This window comes from Gopherus evgoodei, chromosome 2 (assembly GCF_007399415.2).
Source record: "Gopherus evgoodei ecotype Sinaloan lineage chromosome 2, rGopEvg1_v1.p, whole genome shotgun sequence".
In the NCBI taxonomy this organism is placed as follows: Eukaryota; Metazoa; Chordata; order Testudines; family Testudinidae; genus Gopherus; species Gopherus evgoodei.
This window is the reverse complement of record NC_044323.1, coordinates 28701256-28721982: the sequence shown is the minus strand read 5'-3', so window position 1 is coordinate 28721982 and position 20727 is coordinate 28701256. Positions and strand designations below refer to the sequence as shown.

General features: G+C 39.4%; 1 protein-coding gene across 2 annotated transcripts in view; it reads right to left on the bottom strand.

Annotated features, from left to right (window-relative positions):
* Positions 1–20727, bottom strand: part of ITGB1 (integrin subunit beta 1) — a 76945-nt gene that overhangs the window by 10691 nt on the left and 45527 nt on the right. The window contains exons 7-16 of one of the 2 annotated variants that reach the window (XM_030550194.1): positions 20307–20462; positions 18170–18265; positions 16862–16951; positions 15813–15953; positions 15443–15645; positions 11847–12085; positions 10179–10401; positions 6115–6347; positions 3305–3471; positions 1238–1318 (exon numbers count right to left, since the gene is read on the bottom strand). In XM_030550194.1, coding sequence (XP_030406054.1) covers positions 1244–1318; positions 3305–3471; positions 6115–6347; positions 10179–10401; positions 11847–12085; positions 15443–15645; positions 15813–15953; positions 16862–16951; positions 18170–18265; positions 20307–20462 — 1623 coding nt within the window. In that variant the 3' untranslated portion in view covers positions 1238–1243. The remainder of the gene's footprint in view (positions 1–1237; positions 1319–3304; positions 3472–6114; positions 6348–10178; positions 10402–11846; positions 12086–15442; positions 15646–15812; positions 15954–16861; positions 16952–18169; positions 18266–20306; positions 20463–20727) is intronic. The other variant, XM_030550195.1, reaches the window with a different exon arrangement.

The following is a 20727-nucleotide window of genomic DNA, read 5'->3' as shown; positions in this document are numbered from 1 at the left end:
ATCCAGTTTCCTTGTAATGGGCTTAATGTTGAGCCAAATGGAATGATGCAGCTCCTGCTTCACTGCCCCATGGCTAGTGGCTGTTATAACAGTGGAGCAGGGACAGTCAGCAGCACAGAGCTGCAGTCCACTGTTTAAGACAGAAGATTGGAGTGTTCTGCCTCTCTTTCCCTCCTGAAACTATGGCTGAAGGAGACTAACAGTTGGCTATGGAAGAAAATGCCCTTCCCTCATTCTCACAGATCAGGGTCGGCAACCTTTGGCACGCCACCCATCAGGGTAATCTGCTGGTGGGTCGCGAGATATTTTGTTTATGTTGACTGTCCGGAGGCATGGACCCCCGCAGCTCCCAGTGGCCGCAGTTTGCCGTTCCCAGCCAATGGGAGTTGCAGGAAGTGGTGGTCAGCATGTCCCTGTGGCCCGCTGCTTCCCGCAGCTCCCATTGGCTGGGAATGGCAAACTGCAGCCACTGGGAGCTGTGGGGGGCTGTACCTGCGGACTGTCAACCTAAACAAAATGTCTCGCAGCCTGCCAGCAGATTACCCTGATGGGCCATGTGCCGAAGGTTGCCGACACCTGCCAGAGATGACATCTGAGAGACAAAGGATTATGATATTGCCAGTGGTGATGGGAAAATTAGGAATGGGTTGCATATCTAATCATGACATTATTAACGAACATACTTCACACTTAAAGGGTATGTTTAGACAGGGTTTTTTGTTTTTTTACCTTGAGCTAACTGGCTGCCCATTAACTGAGGTAATTAAATACATTTGTAAACGCTAGTCTGGATACTCCACAAAAGTTTGTTCCAGTAAAGCCACAAATATTTGTATCCCAGATAAACTGTAAAGGCTAGTCTGGATAGTCCCTAAAAACTACCTTGAGTTAACTGACAGTCAAAAAACCCCTACTGCAGAAAAGTCCAAAGAGATTCTTGTTCCTCCACCACCCATCTAAATTGTTGTTCTATTTTCCTTTATATAAAATACTGTTCTTCAACTTCACATATAAACTCATTCTCAAGCAAGTACTATTGATATTAATAAATATGCAATGTTGCTGTTAATACAGATTAAAGATTTTCAAGCTCCACTCTGTACAATTTCAGAACTGAAGCAGAAGCAGATCAACAGAATAAGGCACAAACTGTGATTAATTGGCAATGACACTGAGTCTGAAAAGAGTTAAAAGTGACATGCAAAGAAAAAAAAGAAACTGAAAAGAAAATACAAACTGAGACTTAGAGACCAGCTTTACGTCCATAGTTTGGATTCTTGAAATTATTAATAGGACTCTTGTATATTGGATTTTCTTGCTGAAGTGAAAGAAATGGTCAATGTCGAATAATTCAACAGAAAAAAAGAAAACAACATTCTCAACGATCATAAAAAGAGGGAAAGATCATGCTGTATCGAAAGGAAAATTATGTTAGTAATTTTCTTTTAAAATTATTTAGCAGTGGAACTCTAATACAAATCTGAAAAACCCTCGGCAGATCAATAAACAAGGATAAAGCCCTTCTAAGGAAATAACTGAAGCATAACACTGCTTATAAGGATTTGTGGGTGTTGAGTCCCACAAGATTTCAGTACATCAGCACTGAGGTTTGATGTTCAACCATTACTGACCCTCCCTCCCCACAGACCTTAATGAATATATATTTTTAAGGTCTTCTTGCAAAACCAAAAACCCAGTTACTTACCTTTCCATAACTTGCTCTTTGAGATGTGTTGTACATATCATTCCACTATAGGTGTGTGCATGCTCACAGTCAGTGGAAATTTTCCCGTTATTCCTGTTGAGGTGGCATGGGCACCCTCTGATGCCATGCACTCATAGTGCTGGTACAAAGGGTCCAGGCGACCCCACGCCCCCTCAATACCTTCTTTCTGGCCAGTTCTGATGTAGAGGGGTAGGAAAGCGAGTCGTTGAATGGACACGTGCAACATATCTTGAAGAACAGTCCAGGAAAGGTAAGAAACATTTTTTTCTTCTCCAAGTGCTTGCACATGTCCATTCCACTGTAGGTGACTCCCAAGCAGTTGCATAGGAGGTAGGATTAATGTTCGTGGACATGCTGACTGCAGAACAGCTCAACTGAATCTGGAATCGTACCTAGACTGTTGAGTAATGGCATAATGAGCAGAGAACGTATGTACTGATGACCAAGTCACTGCTCTGCAAATGTCCTGAACAAGAATCTGTGGTAGGAATGCCATTGAAGATGTGTATGTGCTCATGGAGTGGACAGTCAGGGTAACTGGTGGAAGAACACCCGCCTGCTCGTAACACATGAGAATGCATGATATGATCCAAGAAGAAATTCTCTGTGTAGAGATGGAGAGACCTTTTATCCTGTCAGCTATTGCTAGGAACAGTAGGGGTAGATTTACGAAATGGTTTGGTCCTTTCTACATAGAATGCTAGGGCATGTCTTATGTCCAATGAATGAAGCCACTGTTATTCGCTGTTTGCATGTAATTTTGGGTAGAAAACTGGTAAGAAGATTGCCTGATTGCTATGAAATTAGGAAACCACCTTTGGGAGGAAGCTGGAGTGAGGACATAACTGCACCTTATCCCCAAACAAGACTGTACAGAGGTTCTACTGAGAAAGCTTGCACAGCAAGGAGAACAGTTCTAGCGATTGTCAGTCGGTAAGAAGAAACTGAGGGTGTGCCGGGTCAACAGAGCTCTTTATACGGCGCTATGAGCACACAGCACCAGAGGAGGCTCAGCTGCCCTGATGGGTACCACTGAGGGAAAAATTTCTGGTGACTGTGCCCAGGGTGCGCATACACCTACAGTGAATGAACATGTATAAGCACTCAAACAAGAAGATTTTTGCTCTTCTACAGTATGTAAATGAAACTCCCACCAACTTTTAATGGAAGCTGTCTGATTATTTGAGGTTAACAGTTTGGTACACAGACAGGGTGTGGTACCCTGATGTCACAGTAACAAAGTTGGGCTAGTCTATCACTATCACTTCAGTCTGTTTCCTTTTCTACAAGCGTGGCCCATATTATTTAAGTAATTAGAACTCAAAACCTAAATCTTTGAGTACATGCTGGCTTATCTAGTCAAGTTATATATCCTTGGCGAAAGATGTTCTTTTACAATTCATCGCTATTGACAGTATATACAGGATATGTTTAAGACCAACTCTAAACAAAGATTTTTTGTATTCCAGTTTTTATCCTATAGAGGAGCACCTTGAAATATTTGGGGCACACAAAACAAAAACTTTTGTACTTTCCGTAACAACAGTAGCTTTATTGAATTTAAGTTCCATGACTCACCGTGTCCCACTTCGCATTCATCTTCTCCTTTTCAAATTTAGCAAATTCTCTTCTGTCATGAATGATCATAAGTAGTTTCCAAATCAATAATAAAGCAAGACCAATCAGAACAATTCCAGCAACCACACCAGCTACAATGGGAATGATGTCTGGGCCAGTGGGGCATTCTGGGGAATAGAATAATTACAGTACAGTTTTAGCACAATGTAAAAGAAGCACAATTGCTGAAGAATTTAAATTATACTGTGCAACATTCAGAGCCTCCAACTTGTAAAGAGCAATATTAACAATTTCTCACATTTAAAATGCATCTGTGAATAATAATCTAAATTAGAGCTACTGAGATACACAAAGACTCTTATTCTAGTATTGAGACACACAGATAGTGAGAAAGCAAGTTTTGATGCCATGGAGAAATGACGTCTGTTGACCAAATCAGCTTTTAAGACCACACTGAGCTAAGAATTTCATAGCACTTGAAACCTTAAGATTAGACCTCTAGACTACTTATGAACAAGCTGATTATGAATTGTGAATGTAACGAGACAGGAAATTGACTTTATGAGTGTAAATGTGGATTAACCAGATAGTCCCAAAATACTTCTCGCTTTATAGAAAAAGTGTGGCCTAGTTTCTACCTCAAGTTGCAATATTTATACAAAGCCAAATTGTAATAGCATGATCTCTTGAAGCAGAAGGATCAGAATGTTAACAGATTTTTACAAGACTTCTTCAACATGGGAATCCAGTGCTTTGTTGAACTAGGAAATGCAAAAATGATTGACATTTTCATTCATAAGGATGAATAATTGCAGAACAAAAATGGTACTTGTAAAATTAACTAAAACCATACAGAGGAAGTTGTGTGGAGAAAGTAAGGCAAGGATAACTAGCACTCTTGTAAAAAAGATACCTGTTTTGCTAAATACAGAATTCTGAATAGTCACCTAAACTAAGAGATTGATCCTGCTCCCCTTCTAGTCAATGGAAAAACTCCCATTAACTTTACTGGTGAAAGATCAAGCCCCAAGTGAACTGCTGGAATCTGTCAAGATGCATAGTTACTGTACTGAATCACCCCAAGGGACGGATTTTGAGTCCTGCTCCTATTGGTTGGGCTGAGATTCCTACAGAATGCTAACATTATTAACCAATTTTTAAATTTTATTTTAAGGAAATAAAATGAGAAAGTCCATTAATGAACTTTACAAAATTTTGAAAGTCAGCTGAGACAAATGAACATTCTGCTGAGACTGTAAACCCTTTGGGATGAGGTTACCTTCATTACACATGGGCACAGCACCTAGCACAGACCGATAAGACTGCCTCTCCTCCTCTTCCTTTCCCTATTCTCTCCTGACTCCCTCTGATCCCTTTTGCTCCCCATCTAGGTGAGCTGAACTCATGTGAGCCTTAAGTGGCCAGGTCAGATATTTTGTAGTAACAGCTATAGGCTAAGTGACTGTTGGCTTTTAAATTCAGTTATTTGAGTTAGCAAATAGCTGTCTTTAAGGTATAAAAAATTATGCTCTTCATCATGGAAAATTTCAACCGTAAAAGGAGAAATTTTGGGAACATTACCAAAGAAATAGTGAGTTAATGCAAGTTTCCATACAATGTTCACGGTCGTAGAGAAGTTATTCCATGAATCTTTAAAATGCTGTACTAAGCAAAACACATACAGCTCTCTGGGTCAACATCATACTAAACTAGTAAACTAGGGGAAAATCTGGTCTTCACTGAGTAGATAGATTGCAATAATTTTCCATTAAACAGAAATAACATTTAAAATTAAATAAAAAAGCATAAACAAATCTCATACTTCAGGGCATAAATTTCACCAACTGGGATGAGGAAGGACTGTCATTCAAAGCTGCAGCCTTGTACAAATATGCGTATTAATGGGCAGTAACACATTTATGTCTGAAACAGGGGGTGCTGGCCACTGAACTAAGCAGACTATTGATCTTGTCCGATTTATCAATTCCTATAATCCTGCAGAATAAGATATTGCTTTCTACCTATCGTGTACAATTAATAAAAGGTATATTTTATATTAAGTCACTAACTTAGTCAGGAACCCACTACTACGGTTCGAAGTAAAGGTCCTTTTCAGAAGAGATGTTAGCTTGATTAGACAGTAAACCATCTGCCCATTAATCTAAACTAGCCAATTTCCTAGAAATTGATCAAACCACAGTTGAATCAATTTTTCCTCTGCCAGTAGATATTTGATGGAACCACCTCCAGGAAGTCTGAGTATTATGGATTAATTCAATAAAAGGCCTGTCAGAACCATGCTTGAAGGTAAGTGGTCTGAGTAAAGCAAGGACTGATAAGAGAAATAATCAAGCATAAACAAAGGAGGTTTTTGCTGTTCTGTACAAAGCTGGACATATAATGCGACATTTCACTTAATTGTGTGGTTTTTGTTTTAACCTGCAACATGTTTCTAACCTGAACCAAACCAGAAAGATTTGTATCAATGTATTTAGGACTTGATTAAAAGAGATTATAGAAACACGATTAAAGTACGTCAACAGGGAGAAAAAAACTTATTAAATATAACACATACGGCAAGTCATGTGAGCAAATCTGTTTCGGTCAGCGTAGGAGTCTGTAAATAGTGTCGATATCTGAGACACAAACACCAGTCTCAAGCAGCCCTAGTTTCAAAGCAGGGAGCGAGGATACTACTTCGGGATACAGTTTGAAGGTTCAGAAAGGTCAATGCAACTGTGTTGAGTACAGAAGGAACAACAGAGAGCTGATCACAAAGGTGAAGGAAACATGCAATAAAGGGTTTGTACCTGGTGTCTCCACCACATGAACAATGGCTTCATTGTTTGCATTGATGGAGTATGTGAAGTAGAACCAGCAGTCATCAACATCCTTCTCTTTACAGTGAGACAGTGGATCAGGCTGGCCAGGCTGTGGTAACTTATCTCGACTTTCTACTAGTGTCATGTTGAAATGCATACAGTCCCGAGAACATGTGTCCTTCTTTTCTCCCTTTTTGAAAGCTCTGCACTGAACACAGTCCCTGTTGAAATACAAATTAGTAACACCACTTTTAAACACGTTCATGAAAGGGAGATCTCTAGTATATTAATTTCCATCTCATTGAAAAATCTGTTGGCAAAGAAGGCAGATATATCATCTGGAATGAGAGAGTGTCATCTATCATTTGCCCCTCTCTCTACCCCCCCATGTGTCCTTTTTCCTCCTCATCTCATTTCTTCTCTTTCCTATCACTCTCATTTTTACTTCTGTTTAATAAGAGTCTGGCTTAGCTGACCAAGACTGTATATTTTGCAACACTGCTGTAAACTTGTGACCATAAAGAGGAAACTAAAAGCAATGTCCTAAACAGCCTGATGCTGGTACAAGTTCGAGAAGTCTTAGAGTCCTGGTAAAACTGTGTGCTCTGCCTGTTTCTCTCCAGCAGTGAGATTACAAGTGAGACAAAAGCTGCATGTTCTATCTTTGCTATTCTTTTCTCTTTTATTTTATGTGTGTCTTGTTTTTGTCTTCTAGGAAAAAGGATCCGATTTTAAGAAAACAGTAATGAGCTCTAGCCCATCTTAACTAACTACTCTTTTCTTCAAAAAAGGACAGTTATTACTCTCTTTAATACCATCTAAAAGACTGTCAAACAAGGGGTTTTTATTCTAAAACCTGTCTCCATCTAAAGAGAAAAGGATCAAAAGATATTGTTAAAATGAAATCCTTATTTAATAGTTTACAATGCTTCAACTGTTTTTCTTTCTCTTCTGCATCTTTAATAAAAGTTTTTAAAGGTTTGCCATGGTACTAAGCAGGGTACTAAGAGAGTGGTCTCTCTATATCAAACTCTGAACCTTTCTTAAAAAGGTTTAATCATAGAATATCAGGGTTGGAAGGGACCTCAAGAGGTCATCCAGTTCAGCCTCCTGCTCAAAGCAGTACCAATCCCCAGACAGATTTTTACCCCTTAAATGGCCCCCTCAAGGATTGAACTCACAACATTGGGTTTAGCAGGCCAATGCTCAAACCACTGAGCTATCCCTGCCCCTCAGACAGTAAGTGGGTTATGACCCATATATTCTCTCTTAATGAATATAAGAGGTGTAAAAAAGTGTAATGCCCTTTTATCTTGGCTTTGTCTTGCTTGATCTTGTTTATCATCTTTAATACCAAAGGCACTGGACAGAATAAATAAAGGTGGCCCCTCATCCACAGAACAAGGAAAGCATCTCCCAGAGTGAGGACCGCCCCCCCCCCCCCCCGCAATCCTCCTTTCAGACAAAATTGTTTGCACTTTCTGGTGGTGGTGATGGCAGCAGCAAAGAGGTCCACTTCTGGAAATCACCAGGTCAGAAAAATGTGATTCAGAGTTCACGAGTCCAACTCCCCATTCATAATCTTGGAAGAAGTGCTTACTGAGATCATCGGTGCTCTACAGGCTTGGAAGGTAATTGGATGTGATTGGCAATACACTAGTTCCATAGCTTTACTGCTTCAGCACAAAGGAAAGGGGATCTGACCCACTCACCCTTATGGTTGATGTAGAACATGTAGATTATATTGTGTCATGAATTTTATGGATTTATCCTTGATTAATGGAAGGAAGTGAACACAAGCATTTCTGGCTGCCCTCAACTCTAGAAGGTTAATGTGAGGACATGCTACTTGGGCAGACCTACCAGAAACCAAAGGAATCTCTTGTGAGAAGGATGAATTGTGACATGAAAGTACCTGTTCTGAAGGTCAAGATCCAATCTGCCAATGCCAGTGATGGAATTATAGCAGTGGCAGTCACTATTCTGAATGTTTGTTTTTTCACCAAGTTGTTTAGGAGTCTTAAATCTAGAACTGATCTCTATCCCTCGTCTCCCTTTGAGATCAAAAAATACTTGGAGTGCTGAGCTAGAACTGATTCTATGGCTCCTATGCATAGAAGGAAGTAAATTTCCTGTCTCAGCAATTGCTCATGAGAAGGGTCGCTGAAAAGGGACATAGAAGGGGGATGGATGGAGTAACATGGTTTTATAATCTCTCACCCACTTGTCAGATGTACCACTTGTCAGATGTAATCTACTCCCACACAAGTTGAAAATGGGAGCCACAGTTTGCAAAGGATGGGGGGTGGGTAGATAGAATGGTGTAGTTGCAGCTTGGTGATGTGAGGTGGTTCCAGACTCTCAACCAATCCATCAAAACTGTCATTTTTATGACAGAGATGGTTGATTGACAGACAGATCTTTCTCTGAAATCTTGGCTTCTTTCTGGACAACTTTGTGTTACTTTGAAATCCTGAAAATTAAACGGAACAGTATCTCTGTGCTGTTTGAAATCAGCTAAACATTTGTTTACATGTAGGCATATGCAGTGGTGTGGTGGTTGTCCCTCCACCTTTGGATCGGAGGGAGGTCACACTGCCTCACCATGCCATCAGGACTGCCATGAAGTATCAGGGGAATTAGCGTTAGGCATTAGTGTCCCGACCAGTCTAACGGGGCTGAGCAGCCAATCATTTATAGTCCCTGGGCCCTTTAATCAGAGACCAGGCAAACACTGATGGATTGGGTGGCTGGTGGGGCCCTGACCCAGGGCCCTAACAGTGGTGGAGTGATCCGCCACTGGGTCAGTGGGGAATCCAGCTGCAACACGCTGACTATGCTTCTGGCAGCGCTACAGCCAGACTGAAGTTGGCTGTTCCTTGGCCACTTCCACCCCACTCTGCTGTGTAGGTCTGGGTGAGCATGCAGATGATGATGGGGTACTATTCTCACTCAGAGGCCAATGTCCACTGGGGGTCTCTGGGCTTGGATGCGATTCTGGATGGAGAGAATGCTCCATCATTAAGAGCTTAAGTTTCACCTCCCAATTCTTCATAGCTCTGCTTTGAGGGACACGTAACTCCCCCTAACAGCAGATATACTGGAAGTGTGCATCACTAGCTGGGATGGCTTCCCAGTGTGACGCAAGATAACACTTGAAGCCAAGAGATCCTGGCATATCCCAAGACAACAGGGATCTCAAAAGAAAAAAAACCCTCTTAAGAAGAAGGGATTATAAAGCAAACTCTACAAAATAAGAGAGATTTAAAATAAATTACAGAAAATAATTAGTCTAAAGAATAAGCCCGCCCATGCAGCCTGATACAGCTTCGGTGCAGGGCATGAGGAGGCATAAAGCACATGCACTGACTGAATGGGCACTTTACTGAAAATTTCTGATCAAAGGCACATGCACTCCAGGTTGGACATTACACAGAGAAGAATCTCTAGCATCTTATCTATGAAATGAGGGTCCTTGCCCCTAGGGTAGGAATATTCATAGATTCTCAGCCCAGAAGGGACCATCTAGTCTGAGCTCCTGTATAGCACAGGAGTCCTTAGTCAAAAATAGCGGTTGTGAAATACACAGAAATATTAACTGCAATCATTGGATGAGGAGATTTGAACTCAGTCTCCTGGATGCAATCCAGGGTACCTTTGGCTTTACATAGAAACCAGGTTGCAAGGTTAACTATGATGCAACAGTCACTGTCCCATAAATAGAGTCATACCAAAAAAAGCCAGTCTGAACTGATTTTTATTTATCACAAAGCACACTGTGATACAAAGAGAAGAAAGTTAAGGACTAAACTATCTTAGCTAAGGTATCTAGTCAAAGTTGTGTATTTTTTTGTGTGTTTGTGACTCAAATTTATTTCATCTCCTCCTATTGCCCCAGGGGATTATATCCCTGTATTTCAGAATGGAATATGAAAATGAAGCAGCAATGAATATCAAGGACCTCATTTTCAAAGTTGAGAATGTGTAAATATCAAAAACGCACATATACACAGCATCTCTGAAAGCCTCGCCTTTGTTGTACTGACACTTACTTGTGTGCTGCACAGACACCAAGGCAGGTCTGACACATTTCACACGTAGGGCCTTGGAATTTGGCATCTGTGCAGTTACAGGTTCCACACTCACAGGTTCCTCTTCCATTGCAGATTTGCCCATTGGAAGCCATACATGAAGACGTATCCAAAGAGCAGTCACAAGCACTGCCAGTGAAATTGGGGAAACACTCACATACTCTACATTTGCAGTTACCATTTCCTGCATGTTAAAAAAATATTTTAGTAAACTTAAGTAAATATGCATATTATGGCGCTGAGAAATACTTTGAATAATAGCAAAAAGAACAGAAGTATTTGTGGCACCGTAGAGACTAACAAATGTATTTGAGCATAAGCTTTCCTGGGCTAAAGCCCACTTCATCAGATGCATGAAAAGCTCATGCTCAAGTAAATTTGTTAGTCTCTAAGGTGCCACAAGTACTCCTGTTCTTTTTGCTGATACAGACTAACACGGCTGCTACTCTGAAACCTGTCATTTTGAATAATGTTTGCCATCAGGGAATATTAGAAATATAAACTGACTGATGCAAAGATAAAAAGATGACAAGTAGAACTAATGTTGCCTCCTTCGAGAGTTTTTTAGTTTCCCTCCTCACAAAACCACAATCAAAGAACCGAAAAGGCTGATGAAAGGTCACTCATGGAGACCATTACAAAATGAAGCCCTATCCCCACAATAGGTAATCAGCATATTGGCAGCATCAGTGCAATCTCTCTCTAACAATAATTTAACATGTACATCATGCTAGTAGCCTAGGTGCCTCAATCAGGTCGGGGCCCTACTCTCCTAGGCACTATACAAACATATGGTAAACAACATAATTTGCACCTCAACCTTGTTTTAGAAGAGCTTAAAGCTCAGGACAAAAGGTCAGTTACTCTTCATGGTTGATTAAGTCCTTGGCCTCTTCTCAGACTGCTTGGAAGGATACCAAATAGTCACCAGTGGTTTATACAACATGAACAATATCCACTAGTATCTTGGCTAAGATTACCAGCTCATTTTGTACTGGTAGAGGTTACAGTAAGACAGTATAGTAGTACAGTATCAAGACACTTGACTCAGCATTTACTACACCCATCTTGTCAGAGATGCCCAAAGTTTCTTAGATGGGGCATGTAGTAAAAACAAGTGGAAAACTCTCCCTCAAATATTGCACTGGAAATTTTCAAATAATAAACTTGATTTATGCTTTCAGCTCTTTAATAATTTATAATTTACTTTATCATTTTATATTAATACATATTTTAGGTATTTGCCTAGTGTCAGATTTATGAGATGTACAATAAATCCTGGTCTCCTTTTAAAAGACAAACGTGTTTTAAATTTTTGAAGTTCTCATAGCATTTCACAGCTTTTGTCAAATTCACTTTACATCACAGACTGGAGCTGTGATGGCAGGGAAGATATTTAATCTGAAGTGTTAGCATTTCTACTAGCACATACCATATCCTTGGCTACAGACTGATCGCCATTATATTATTAGATAACTATTTTCAGACATTATCTGCTCAGGCCAGATTCAAGTGGCTCTATATTCATTTATCATATCCTCTAAGTCACCCAGCTGCTGTTGAAATTTGTCAGCCTCACCCTGTAATGTATTTGCAAAGTTCTGTACAACTATGAATTATATTTCTCACCTCCACAAATTAAGCCATTAGATCTATCACAGTTGAAGTTATCACATTCACAATATCTGCCAGAGTAGACTTCATTGGTGTTTTCCCTTTTCCTGCATACACATTGTCCGCAAACACACTCCCCATTGTTACTGCATATTTCTGTACTGTTCTCTCTTCTACAGTAAGCATCCATATCTTCACTATTTACTTCATCTGTGCTGCATTCACACTCCTTTCCAATACGTCCTTCGTTACACCTAGAGGAAAAATATATGCCTAAAATTTAAATTGAGTAAAACTCATGGGAACTGAAAACGTTTACATACAATATTATATATATAAGAAATAGATTCAACAGGATAGAAGGCAGTAGTCACAGTCATTGTTTCTGCAGGGAATGGTTTGAGGTTCAAACTAGATGCCAGCTGAGACTTAAGTGTAACCATCCTTGGACCCTAACTATGCCATTAAGCAGTTTCTGAGCTGCTTACTTGTTCCAGGTGAAAAGCTGAGGGCTGCAACCTGTGACAACATGGCTATATAGCCATTATTTCTGTAAAATGAGATAATGATTACTTATTATTTTTAATATAAAAATAGTGCCAGTGGCTATTTACTATGGCTACTACCCTCTACCCCACTTAATCTCCATCCAGGAAACATTCTCGCTTGGACACTGGGCATTCAAGGGCTGGATTCTCAGAGGTTACTGAACACCTGCAGCTCTCAATGATTTCAGTTGCAGTGATGGGTTTTCAGCACTTCAGAAAATCAGAAACAAGTGTTTATGAATAAAAGGTGGCTTCTTATGGTTATCACAAACAACCCTGAGAGCCACTTAAACCAGAGATGAAGCTTTAATCAGGAAATCATTCAAGAGTAGAAAAGAGCAAGGAACTATTCTTAATACTGAATCCATTATCCTTTTAGTTCTTGTATGTGAAGTCATAGAGATGTCAGTGGCAGTGATGTATAAAAGTAATCTCTCTCCCTGCTGGCAAACATAGGAACTTTGCTTTGTTTATCGAAAGGGAACATGGAGAAAAAAACCTCTCTCTTGAAAGTGAAGCAGGTAGTACTTCAGGCAGGTAATATTTGATGACACCCCTTTTCCAAATGCTTACCAGTTAGAGAAACATGCCCCAATCTGCAAGCATTCAGTGCACACACCACTTCCACTGACTTCAAAGGGAATTCCATAAAAAGTATCCTGGCAAAAGGAGGTCCTACATTAAATATGCTCCTGAAATCTTTCCATTAAATCAATACCTATTGCTCTTTGTCGTTAATAAATAATTGCATGTGAGCGAGCTGGGAAAGGGGTTGAAAACTTCATAATTTAAAAATAATGGTTAGAGACTCAAGATGGGTGAGGTAATAGCTTTTATTGGACCAACTTCTGCTGGTGAGAAAGACATGCTTTCAAGTTTACACAGAGCTCTTCTTCGGGTGTCAGGGCTTGCCTGTACTTCTGGCTAAATTGTTATTGCTGTGATGGATGCAGTGGTGTTGATTTAGTGGGTCTGGTGAAGATAAGCTAAGTGGATGGCAGAGCGCTCTGCCATTGATATCTGTACTCCACCTGCCCGAGAGGTGGAAGATAAGTCGGTGGGAGAGCATCTCCTGTCAACATACAGCGGTGTTCACACCGCACTAAGTCGACCCAAGTTACGTAGACTTCAGTTACGCAATTTACGTAACTGAAGTAGCGTAACATAGGTCAACTTTCAGCGTTAATGTAGACCAGCCCTCAGATATGTACTCTAGGGTATGTCTACCCTTAAAATGCTATGGTGGCACTACTGGTGTCTACACAGGGGCTCAGGTCAGTTTAACAATGCCACTCGGGGATGTGGATTTTTCACACCCCTCACTGATGCAGTTAAACTCACCTAATTTTTTGGTATAGACCAGTCCTCAGTGCTACACTAAATACAAGGTGGAGCAGATTATTTAGCAGAATTGGTTAATCCAGCTTTCCCCCACCCCATGACAGGATAGGTGTTAATGGTCCACACCACTTTGAATAGCCCCTTGAAATATGAATTAATTACTTATGCTAAACAATCTGTTGCACCTTGTATTTAGCTGTGACACTCTGGGTATGTCAATACAGCAAAGAAAATCTGTGGCTTGCCTGTGCCATACAACTCAGATTCACGGGGCTCAAACTGCAGGGCTATTTCATTGCTGTGTGTACTTCTGGGCTCAGGCTGGAGCCCGGGCTCTGGGACCTTGCGGGGTACGAACCTAGAGCCCAGGCTCCAGCAAAACCCAGAAGTCCACACAAGAATGAAACAGTCCTGCAGCCTAAGACACATGAGCCTGAGTTGGCTGGCATGGGACAGCCATGGGTTTTTCTTTGCTGTGTAGACATATCCTCTGAGTAATTTCCCAGACTTGAAGGAGCACTCTGTGTAAGCTTGAAAGCTTGTCTCTCTCACTAACAGAAGATGGTCCAATAAAAGATATTACCTCATCCTCTTTGTGTCTCCAATATTCTGGGACCAACCTGACTAGAACAATACTGCATACATATAATGTTTGGAATGTATTGACTAGCACCAGAGTTGTTCACTACTCTGAGAGCTTGAATCCTGCTTCCCTAAAGGTGAAGTTCTTAGGAGTTGAGCACATTGTCAGATTGTCTTTCTGGTTTTCAAGAACGAATAATCTTTATTTTAGATATGTTTCTTTGAAAATGAAGAGCCCAAACTGGGATTATTGGGTGGATGTCAAACTGGTCCAGTTCTAGGGCCAAATGCTCTTTTAATATCCACTGCAACTCCAGTAAAGCCAACAGAATTAAGTCTGACTTTCACTGGTGTAATAAAGCAGAATTTGGTTTATAGTTTAATTTCCATAGCTTGTACCAAACACTAATAAATGTAATTAATGAAAGGGAATTTCAAATATACTTATAAGCACATAATTCTATATAGCCTAAGGGATTTTAAAACATGTAAAATTGAAAATATCTACATAATTAGAGCCCCAAACATTAGGAATAAATAAAAAAAAGAAAGTGGATGAGGAAAATCACAGCATCTTAAAAGCCTTGTCTGTTAATACTGATTGGATTGAATTTTCATTCATCGCTGGTCTTGAGCAGCTGGTGCCCGCTTACAAGGCACTCCTTCCAAGGCGTCTTTGCACTCCTTACAAAATGCATTGTGAACTCCTTGGAAGAAAATCCAGACTTCATGTCACAAAGGTAAACATTAGGTCAATCTTAAAGCTCACAAGAATATTATAATTTATGCTCCATTTTTATTTGATCCTTGCAGTATTTTTCATATAAAATGGGTCTTAACATTTAAATAAGGAAACAGGAAAAATACTAAGGCCTCCATATTCTTTGAAGGACCAACTCATGAAGGGCCAGATCCTGATACTTTGACTCATGTTTGGTAGTGCCTTATTACATGAATAATCTCCCTTATTTCAGTAGGACTATTTGTGGAGACAAGTTAGTATTCAACACGGGTAAGCTCTAAGACGACCAAGCATGTTTCTCCCAGCCAACCTGCTCAAAATAAAAAGAAGTCTGATTAAAGAAACGATGTGCTCATATTTCCCGTTTGCCTAAAAGAATAAAAGGTCCATTTGTTTACCTGCAAGCACCACACTCAAATGTTCCATTCCCCTGATGGCAGTCTGGACTATTAGGAATTCCCTCATTTTGACATTGACATTCACAGATGAACTGAAGATTAATTTCCACTTCTTCAGTGAAACCTAGTGGCTTAATTTTAATGGTTTCATTTTGTCCTTTCTTTGGACACTCGTTAGCGGTTACACTAATCTCAAATTTAACCTGTAAGCAAAACAAATGGATTCTTACATCATTACTAAAAGGTGCTCTGTCTAAATTATGAAAAAGTAAAATATTTCAAAGAACTGCAATCTTGTTCCATTCTTTAGATATTAAAAATGTATGCTGTCACCTATGAATTGCACACTTCAACTGAACAGAAAAATTACCTCATCTCCAATTGAAATGTTGGAACACTTTCTGCCATTTTCTCCTGTGCCATTAACTCCATTCTTGCAGTAAGATTTATAATTGATTGTTACTCCTTTTGGTAACTTGCTGTTTTCCAAGATAACCTCTGAAGACAAGGACTAAAACAAAAATTAGTTATTAGGTAAGTAATAAACTACCATGTAGCTTTAAAAGAGTTGACAAATAAAGGTGGAGCCTATTAAATGGCCCACGAAAGCTTATGCTCAAATAAATTTGTTAGTCTCTAAGGTGCCACAAGTACTCCTGTTCTTTTTGCTGATACAGACTAACACAACTGCTACTCTGAAACCTGATTTCCTGAAGAGAAACTTTCACAAAAATACATTCTCTACACACCAGCCTCAAGTATAGTAAAGGAGAACAAAATCTGGAAAGGAATAAAATTGCACATACAATATCCTTATTAGAAGACACTTTTCAGAATGTTCTGTGGAGGGTCGTTAGGTTTTATCAGTCCTTTCTCAACCAGAGTGTTTTCTTAACAGTTCCTCAAAGTTTCACTACTTCTGTTATAACTCGCTTTCACTATTCTTTGAAGTACTACCATCATCATTCAAGGATCAGATGTAGCTTCCCTCCAGAACTTAACAACATGGTTCAAAGATTATTAAACATAAAGGTTGCTGAAGTGAAGAAAAGCACAGCTTCCTTCCTCTCCTTACAATAAGGAAAGATCATGCAGGGAAAAATAAGCATGTCCTCTTGATCACACCAGATGCAACAAAACACAATTAATGTTAGATGGGTTTGAAAAGAGAAGATAAAGTATCAAATAAGAAAAAAACTTATTAATAAGATTATGCAGTGGGAATGCAAATCTTTACATACAGCTATGCACTTTTCATCAGAATTTGACAGGATTATGCATTATCAACATTCCATCTTCTACTCCATTCACAAGGTTTCAGAAAAAGAGCATATCTCAGAGGGCTTCTCTAGAAACTGATGCCAATATAGTTTGAGAGGAACAAGAATAAAAGTTACGTGAATTAAAAATAAAACTTACATTGTACGCATCAATAATCAGTTGAATCACATTGCTGGAATTTGCAGACAGAGTTCCAACTGCTGACTTTGGGATCAGATTTTTCAGTTCCTTTTAATATTAAAAGTAGAAAGTGTAAATTCCTTTTACACAAATATAAATCCCACTCTAAAAGCTTCTTTATTATGTACACTGAGATACAGTAGATCATAAGAGTTATGAACACCAGAATTACGAACTGACCAGTCAGCCACACACCTCATTGTATTAAATGAAAACTGTATTAAATGTAAACTACTAAAAACAATAAAGGAAAGGCAGCATTTTTCTTCTGCATAGTAAAGTTTCAAAGCTGTATTAAGCCATTGTTCAGTTGTAAACTTTTGAAAGAACAACCATAAAGTTTGTTCAGAGTTATGAACATTTCAGAGTTTGAACAACTTCCATTCTCTGGATGTTCATAACTCTGAGGTTCTACTTTACACAGCCAGGAACAACTCCCAAGACCAAGACAAAAATGTTGCTAATAGTTTCAGTAACTTGTGAAGGAATAAAAACAGTGACTGTAATATTGGAAAGAAAATTCTGCATTCTTTTAAAATTCTTCTCATATCTTTTGATTGAATAAAAAAGGAAGGCATTCGCCTTAAAAATTATTTTTAAAAATATTCTCATTTAAGTTAAAAAAAATTCAGACATATTTAATTAAGAAGATACTTCTGTAACTATAAAAGGTTTTAGAGCCATAAGCCATATTTGCTTCTGCTGCATTAAAACAGACAGGGAGATGGAGATCAACTGTCATCAAATGAAGCTGAAAACAAGTCAGTTCTGTTGGTAAAATCATAAAGTACAAAAAATGGCAAAATCACCTTTTCAAGCTCTCTAAATCAGGTATTCACAGGACTAGTTTTAAAACACGTTTAAGAGTTATGTGTTTTTCCAAAACTCCTTTCCCTTAAACTCAGCTCTGCACCCCCCACAATTCTCCTTTGACTCCGTTTTCCCATGCCCCTCAGGTATTTTGAAGCAAAAAGTAGGTTCTGCACTGTTATTTCTAATCTAAATGTAAGAACGATTAAATCACTTTCTGCTTGAAAAACAAAAGCAGACTGATAGGTTTGATATTGGGATAGGCAACTGCTCAAGAAGAGAGTGCTTATTAATTAGCAGGCATGGCAAAAATCATGGTCACCAGTTTTCACACAAATTTTAATTTCAAATCAAATTAGTTTTGATGATAGCATACTGGATCATTAGAATCAGACTCTCAACTGGCTGGAAAAATAGACAGAAGCTTATCTCATGTGATTTTTTTTTTTTTTTTACCTTGTAAACTGCCTGAAACTCCTCAGTAACGGCAAAAATTGTCTGAATGTTGTTCTCACTAAGCTTCTGTACCAGGTGAGCAATGGAGGGATAATCCTGTAAAATTAGACATGAAACTTAATTCAAATTTAGCACATGCCAGAACAATCTCATTTTTTTGACCTTACATAATATTAAATTGCCTTTTGAATTTAAAAAGCATAGGCTTCCAACCAGACAACAACAGTTTAGTTAAAGGATAAGCTTTTTTAAAAACACAAACAAAAAACTCCCCCCAAAACAAAAAATCCACAAAACATTTTAAGGCAACACTGAGTCTACCAGCAGTTAAGTATCGTATAAGCACATTTTAGACAAGACTATAATATAATATAAAACAAAACAAATCTTCACATTCCTAATCGCTTCCTATAAAGTCTGATTTAATCCCGAATGTTAGTGTCCTCAAATATATCTCCTATCATGTTTCATAATACATTTGACTTAATCAAAACCATCAGCCTTGTGTGGTGTTTTATCTGTTTAAAGACGAAACAAACTGTGAAGCAAATGTAGTCTTGTATTAAACAAAACATTTCTATTTTAATCTATGTAAAATGTGTTTGGGAACGTGTACATGAACACACTTTTTACAGCTACTTGTCTTTAGCCAATCCAGTACTTAATTATCTACACACATTTTATTTTATCTATTTACCAAAAAGCTTCAAAAGCATTGTTGTTAACCACACTCTTGTCTTACATGTATTACATGCTACATATCATCAGGCCTGAATAACTTGCACCTGAAAGTCCTAAAAGAGTTAGCTAAAGAGATCTCTGGTCCACTGATGTTAATTTGGAATAAATCGTGGAATAATGAGGAAATTCCACAAGTCTGGAAGAGTACTAACATTGGGCCAGTATTTAAAAAAGGCAATGGAATGACCTGGGTAATGGTAGGTCAGTCAGCCAGACATCAGTGCCACACAAAATAATAGAAACACTGATTTGGGATTCAATTAATAAATAATTAAAGTATAGGAATACTAATGCCAGTCAACATGGTTTTATGGAAAACTTATAGAGCCACATGGGAAGGTCCTGCTGACCCCAATATGTCCACCAGTCTGTGGGAGGAATCTTGCACCATCTCCAACTGTATGTCCAAAGAGGAGGTCACCCTTGTTTGCTTTGTAATCATCCTGCAGAGGGGAGGACACCTCAGACACCACTGCATCATCCAGTAATGAGGAGGCTGCATGCAAAGGTGGTTGAAAAGGAGTCTCTTCAACCTCTTTTGCAGGAGGCTCCAGGAGGCTCATTTGATTTCACTTGGCATTGACATCAGTACTGAGAACAACGTCCCGAGTCTCTTCTCTTGGAGGGAGAAATATGGGAGGAAACCCCTAGGAATTCCAATACGGCCACTGGTCAGGCATGGGCCCCCCCCAACCTCTACTAGCACATGGAACCAAGTCTCTAGACCAATGCGGACCCTCTGTAGCATACCAGGAGCGCAACACTCTTGATGAAGGTGAACAATACCTTCGATCCCAAGATTAAGGGGCATAATAACCTACTTCTGACTAAGGAAGAGACCAAGTCTCCTGACCAGAGAGGTGCCGTACCACAGTTACAAGGTCTGGCAGTGCGTCTCCAAAGACTTAAGCAACAGGGACAGCATGCTGGGCTTGTCTTTTGAGGGTGTCTGGTGAGGAGGTGCCAGATGGTCTGAAGTAGGTACTGGATCTGAATAACAGTGGTAGGTAAGTGCAACAAAGACTAGATATTAACTGGTAATGGATCAGCAACTCCTGCACCACCACAGAATCTGGTAGCGAAAGGCACTAGAGATCTCAGACCACATCACAGGCTTCTGGTGTGATTGGGACCGAGAGGACTGACCTGATGCTGTTGTTGTTGCATCGAAGGGGTTGGTACAGTGCTCCAGCAGCGGTCAGTCTTAATGCCACAGGCCCCAGCGCTGGCATCCATGAACCTTCATGAGGTACTGCTGGTACTGGGGAGTGCCTCCTTTCTGAGGACACTCTACCCTGTTTCCCAGCATGCCTACCGGATTTCAGTGCTGGGGATCTTGATCCCTTTCTGACCTTAAACTTTATTAATTTACTTTGGTTTAGGCATGAATACTTACATAGTAATGACTCATTGTGTACATGTTATTTTCCAGATGACATCGCCCATCATTTGGTAAAACAATTCCACCAAGTTTACCATCTCCAGCAAAGTGGAATCCAGCATCCGTAGAAAATACCAACAATCGTGTCACATTTCTCCATCCAATTTGTGTCTTACGGGAAAAAAAGTTATGATTTTTTTTCATTTTTTAAAAAACTAACCCACCCCACTAATTTGTTTAAACCAATGCAACATACACTTAGATTTAAATACAAGAAGGCAGACATGACAAATATTCAAAAACTAAAATAAGCCTTAAAAAGTTAGAGTTAGTTTATGCACATATTTTGCTCAAGCCTGTCCTGTAATATTATCAACAATAGCACTTGTATAGCACCTTTCATCACAGGAGAACAAAACACTTTCTGACCTAGACG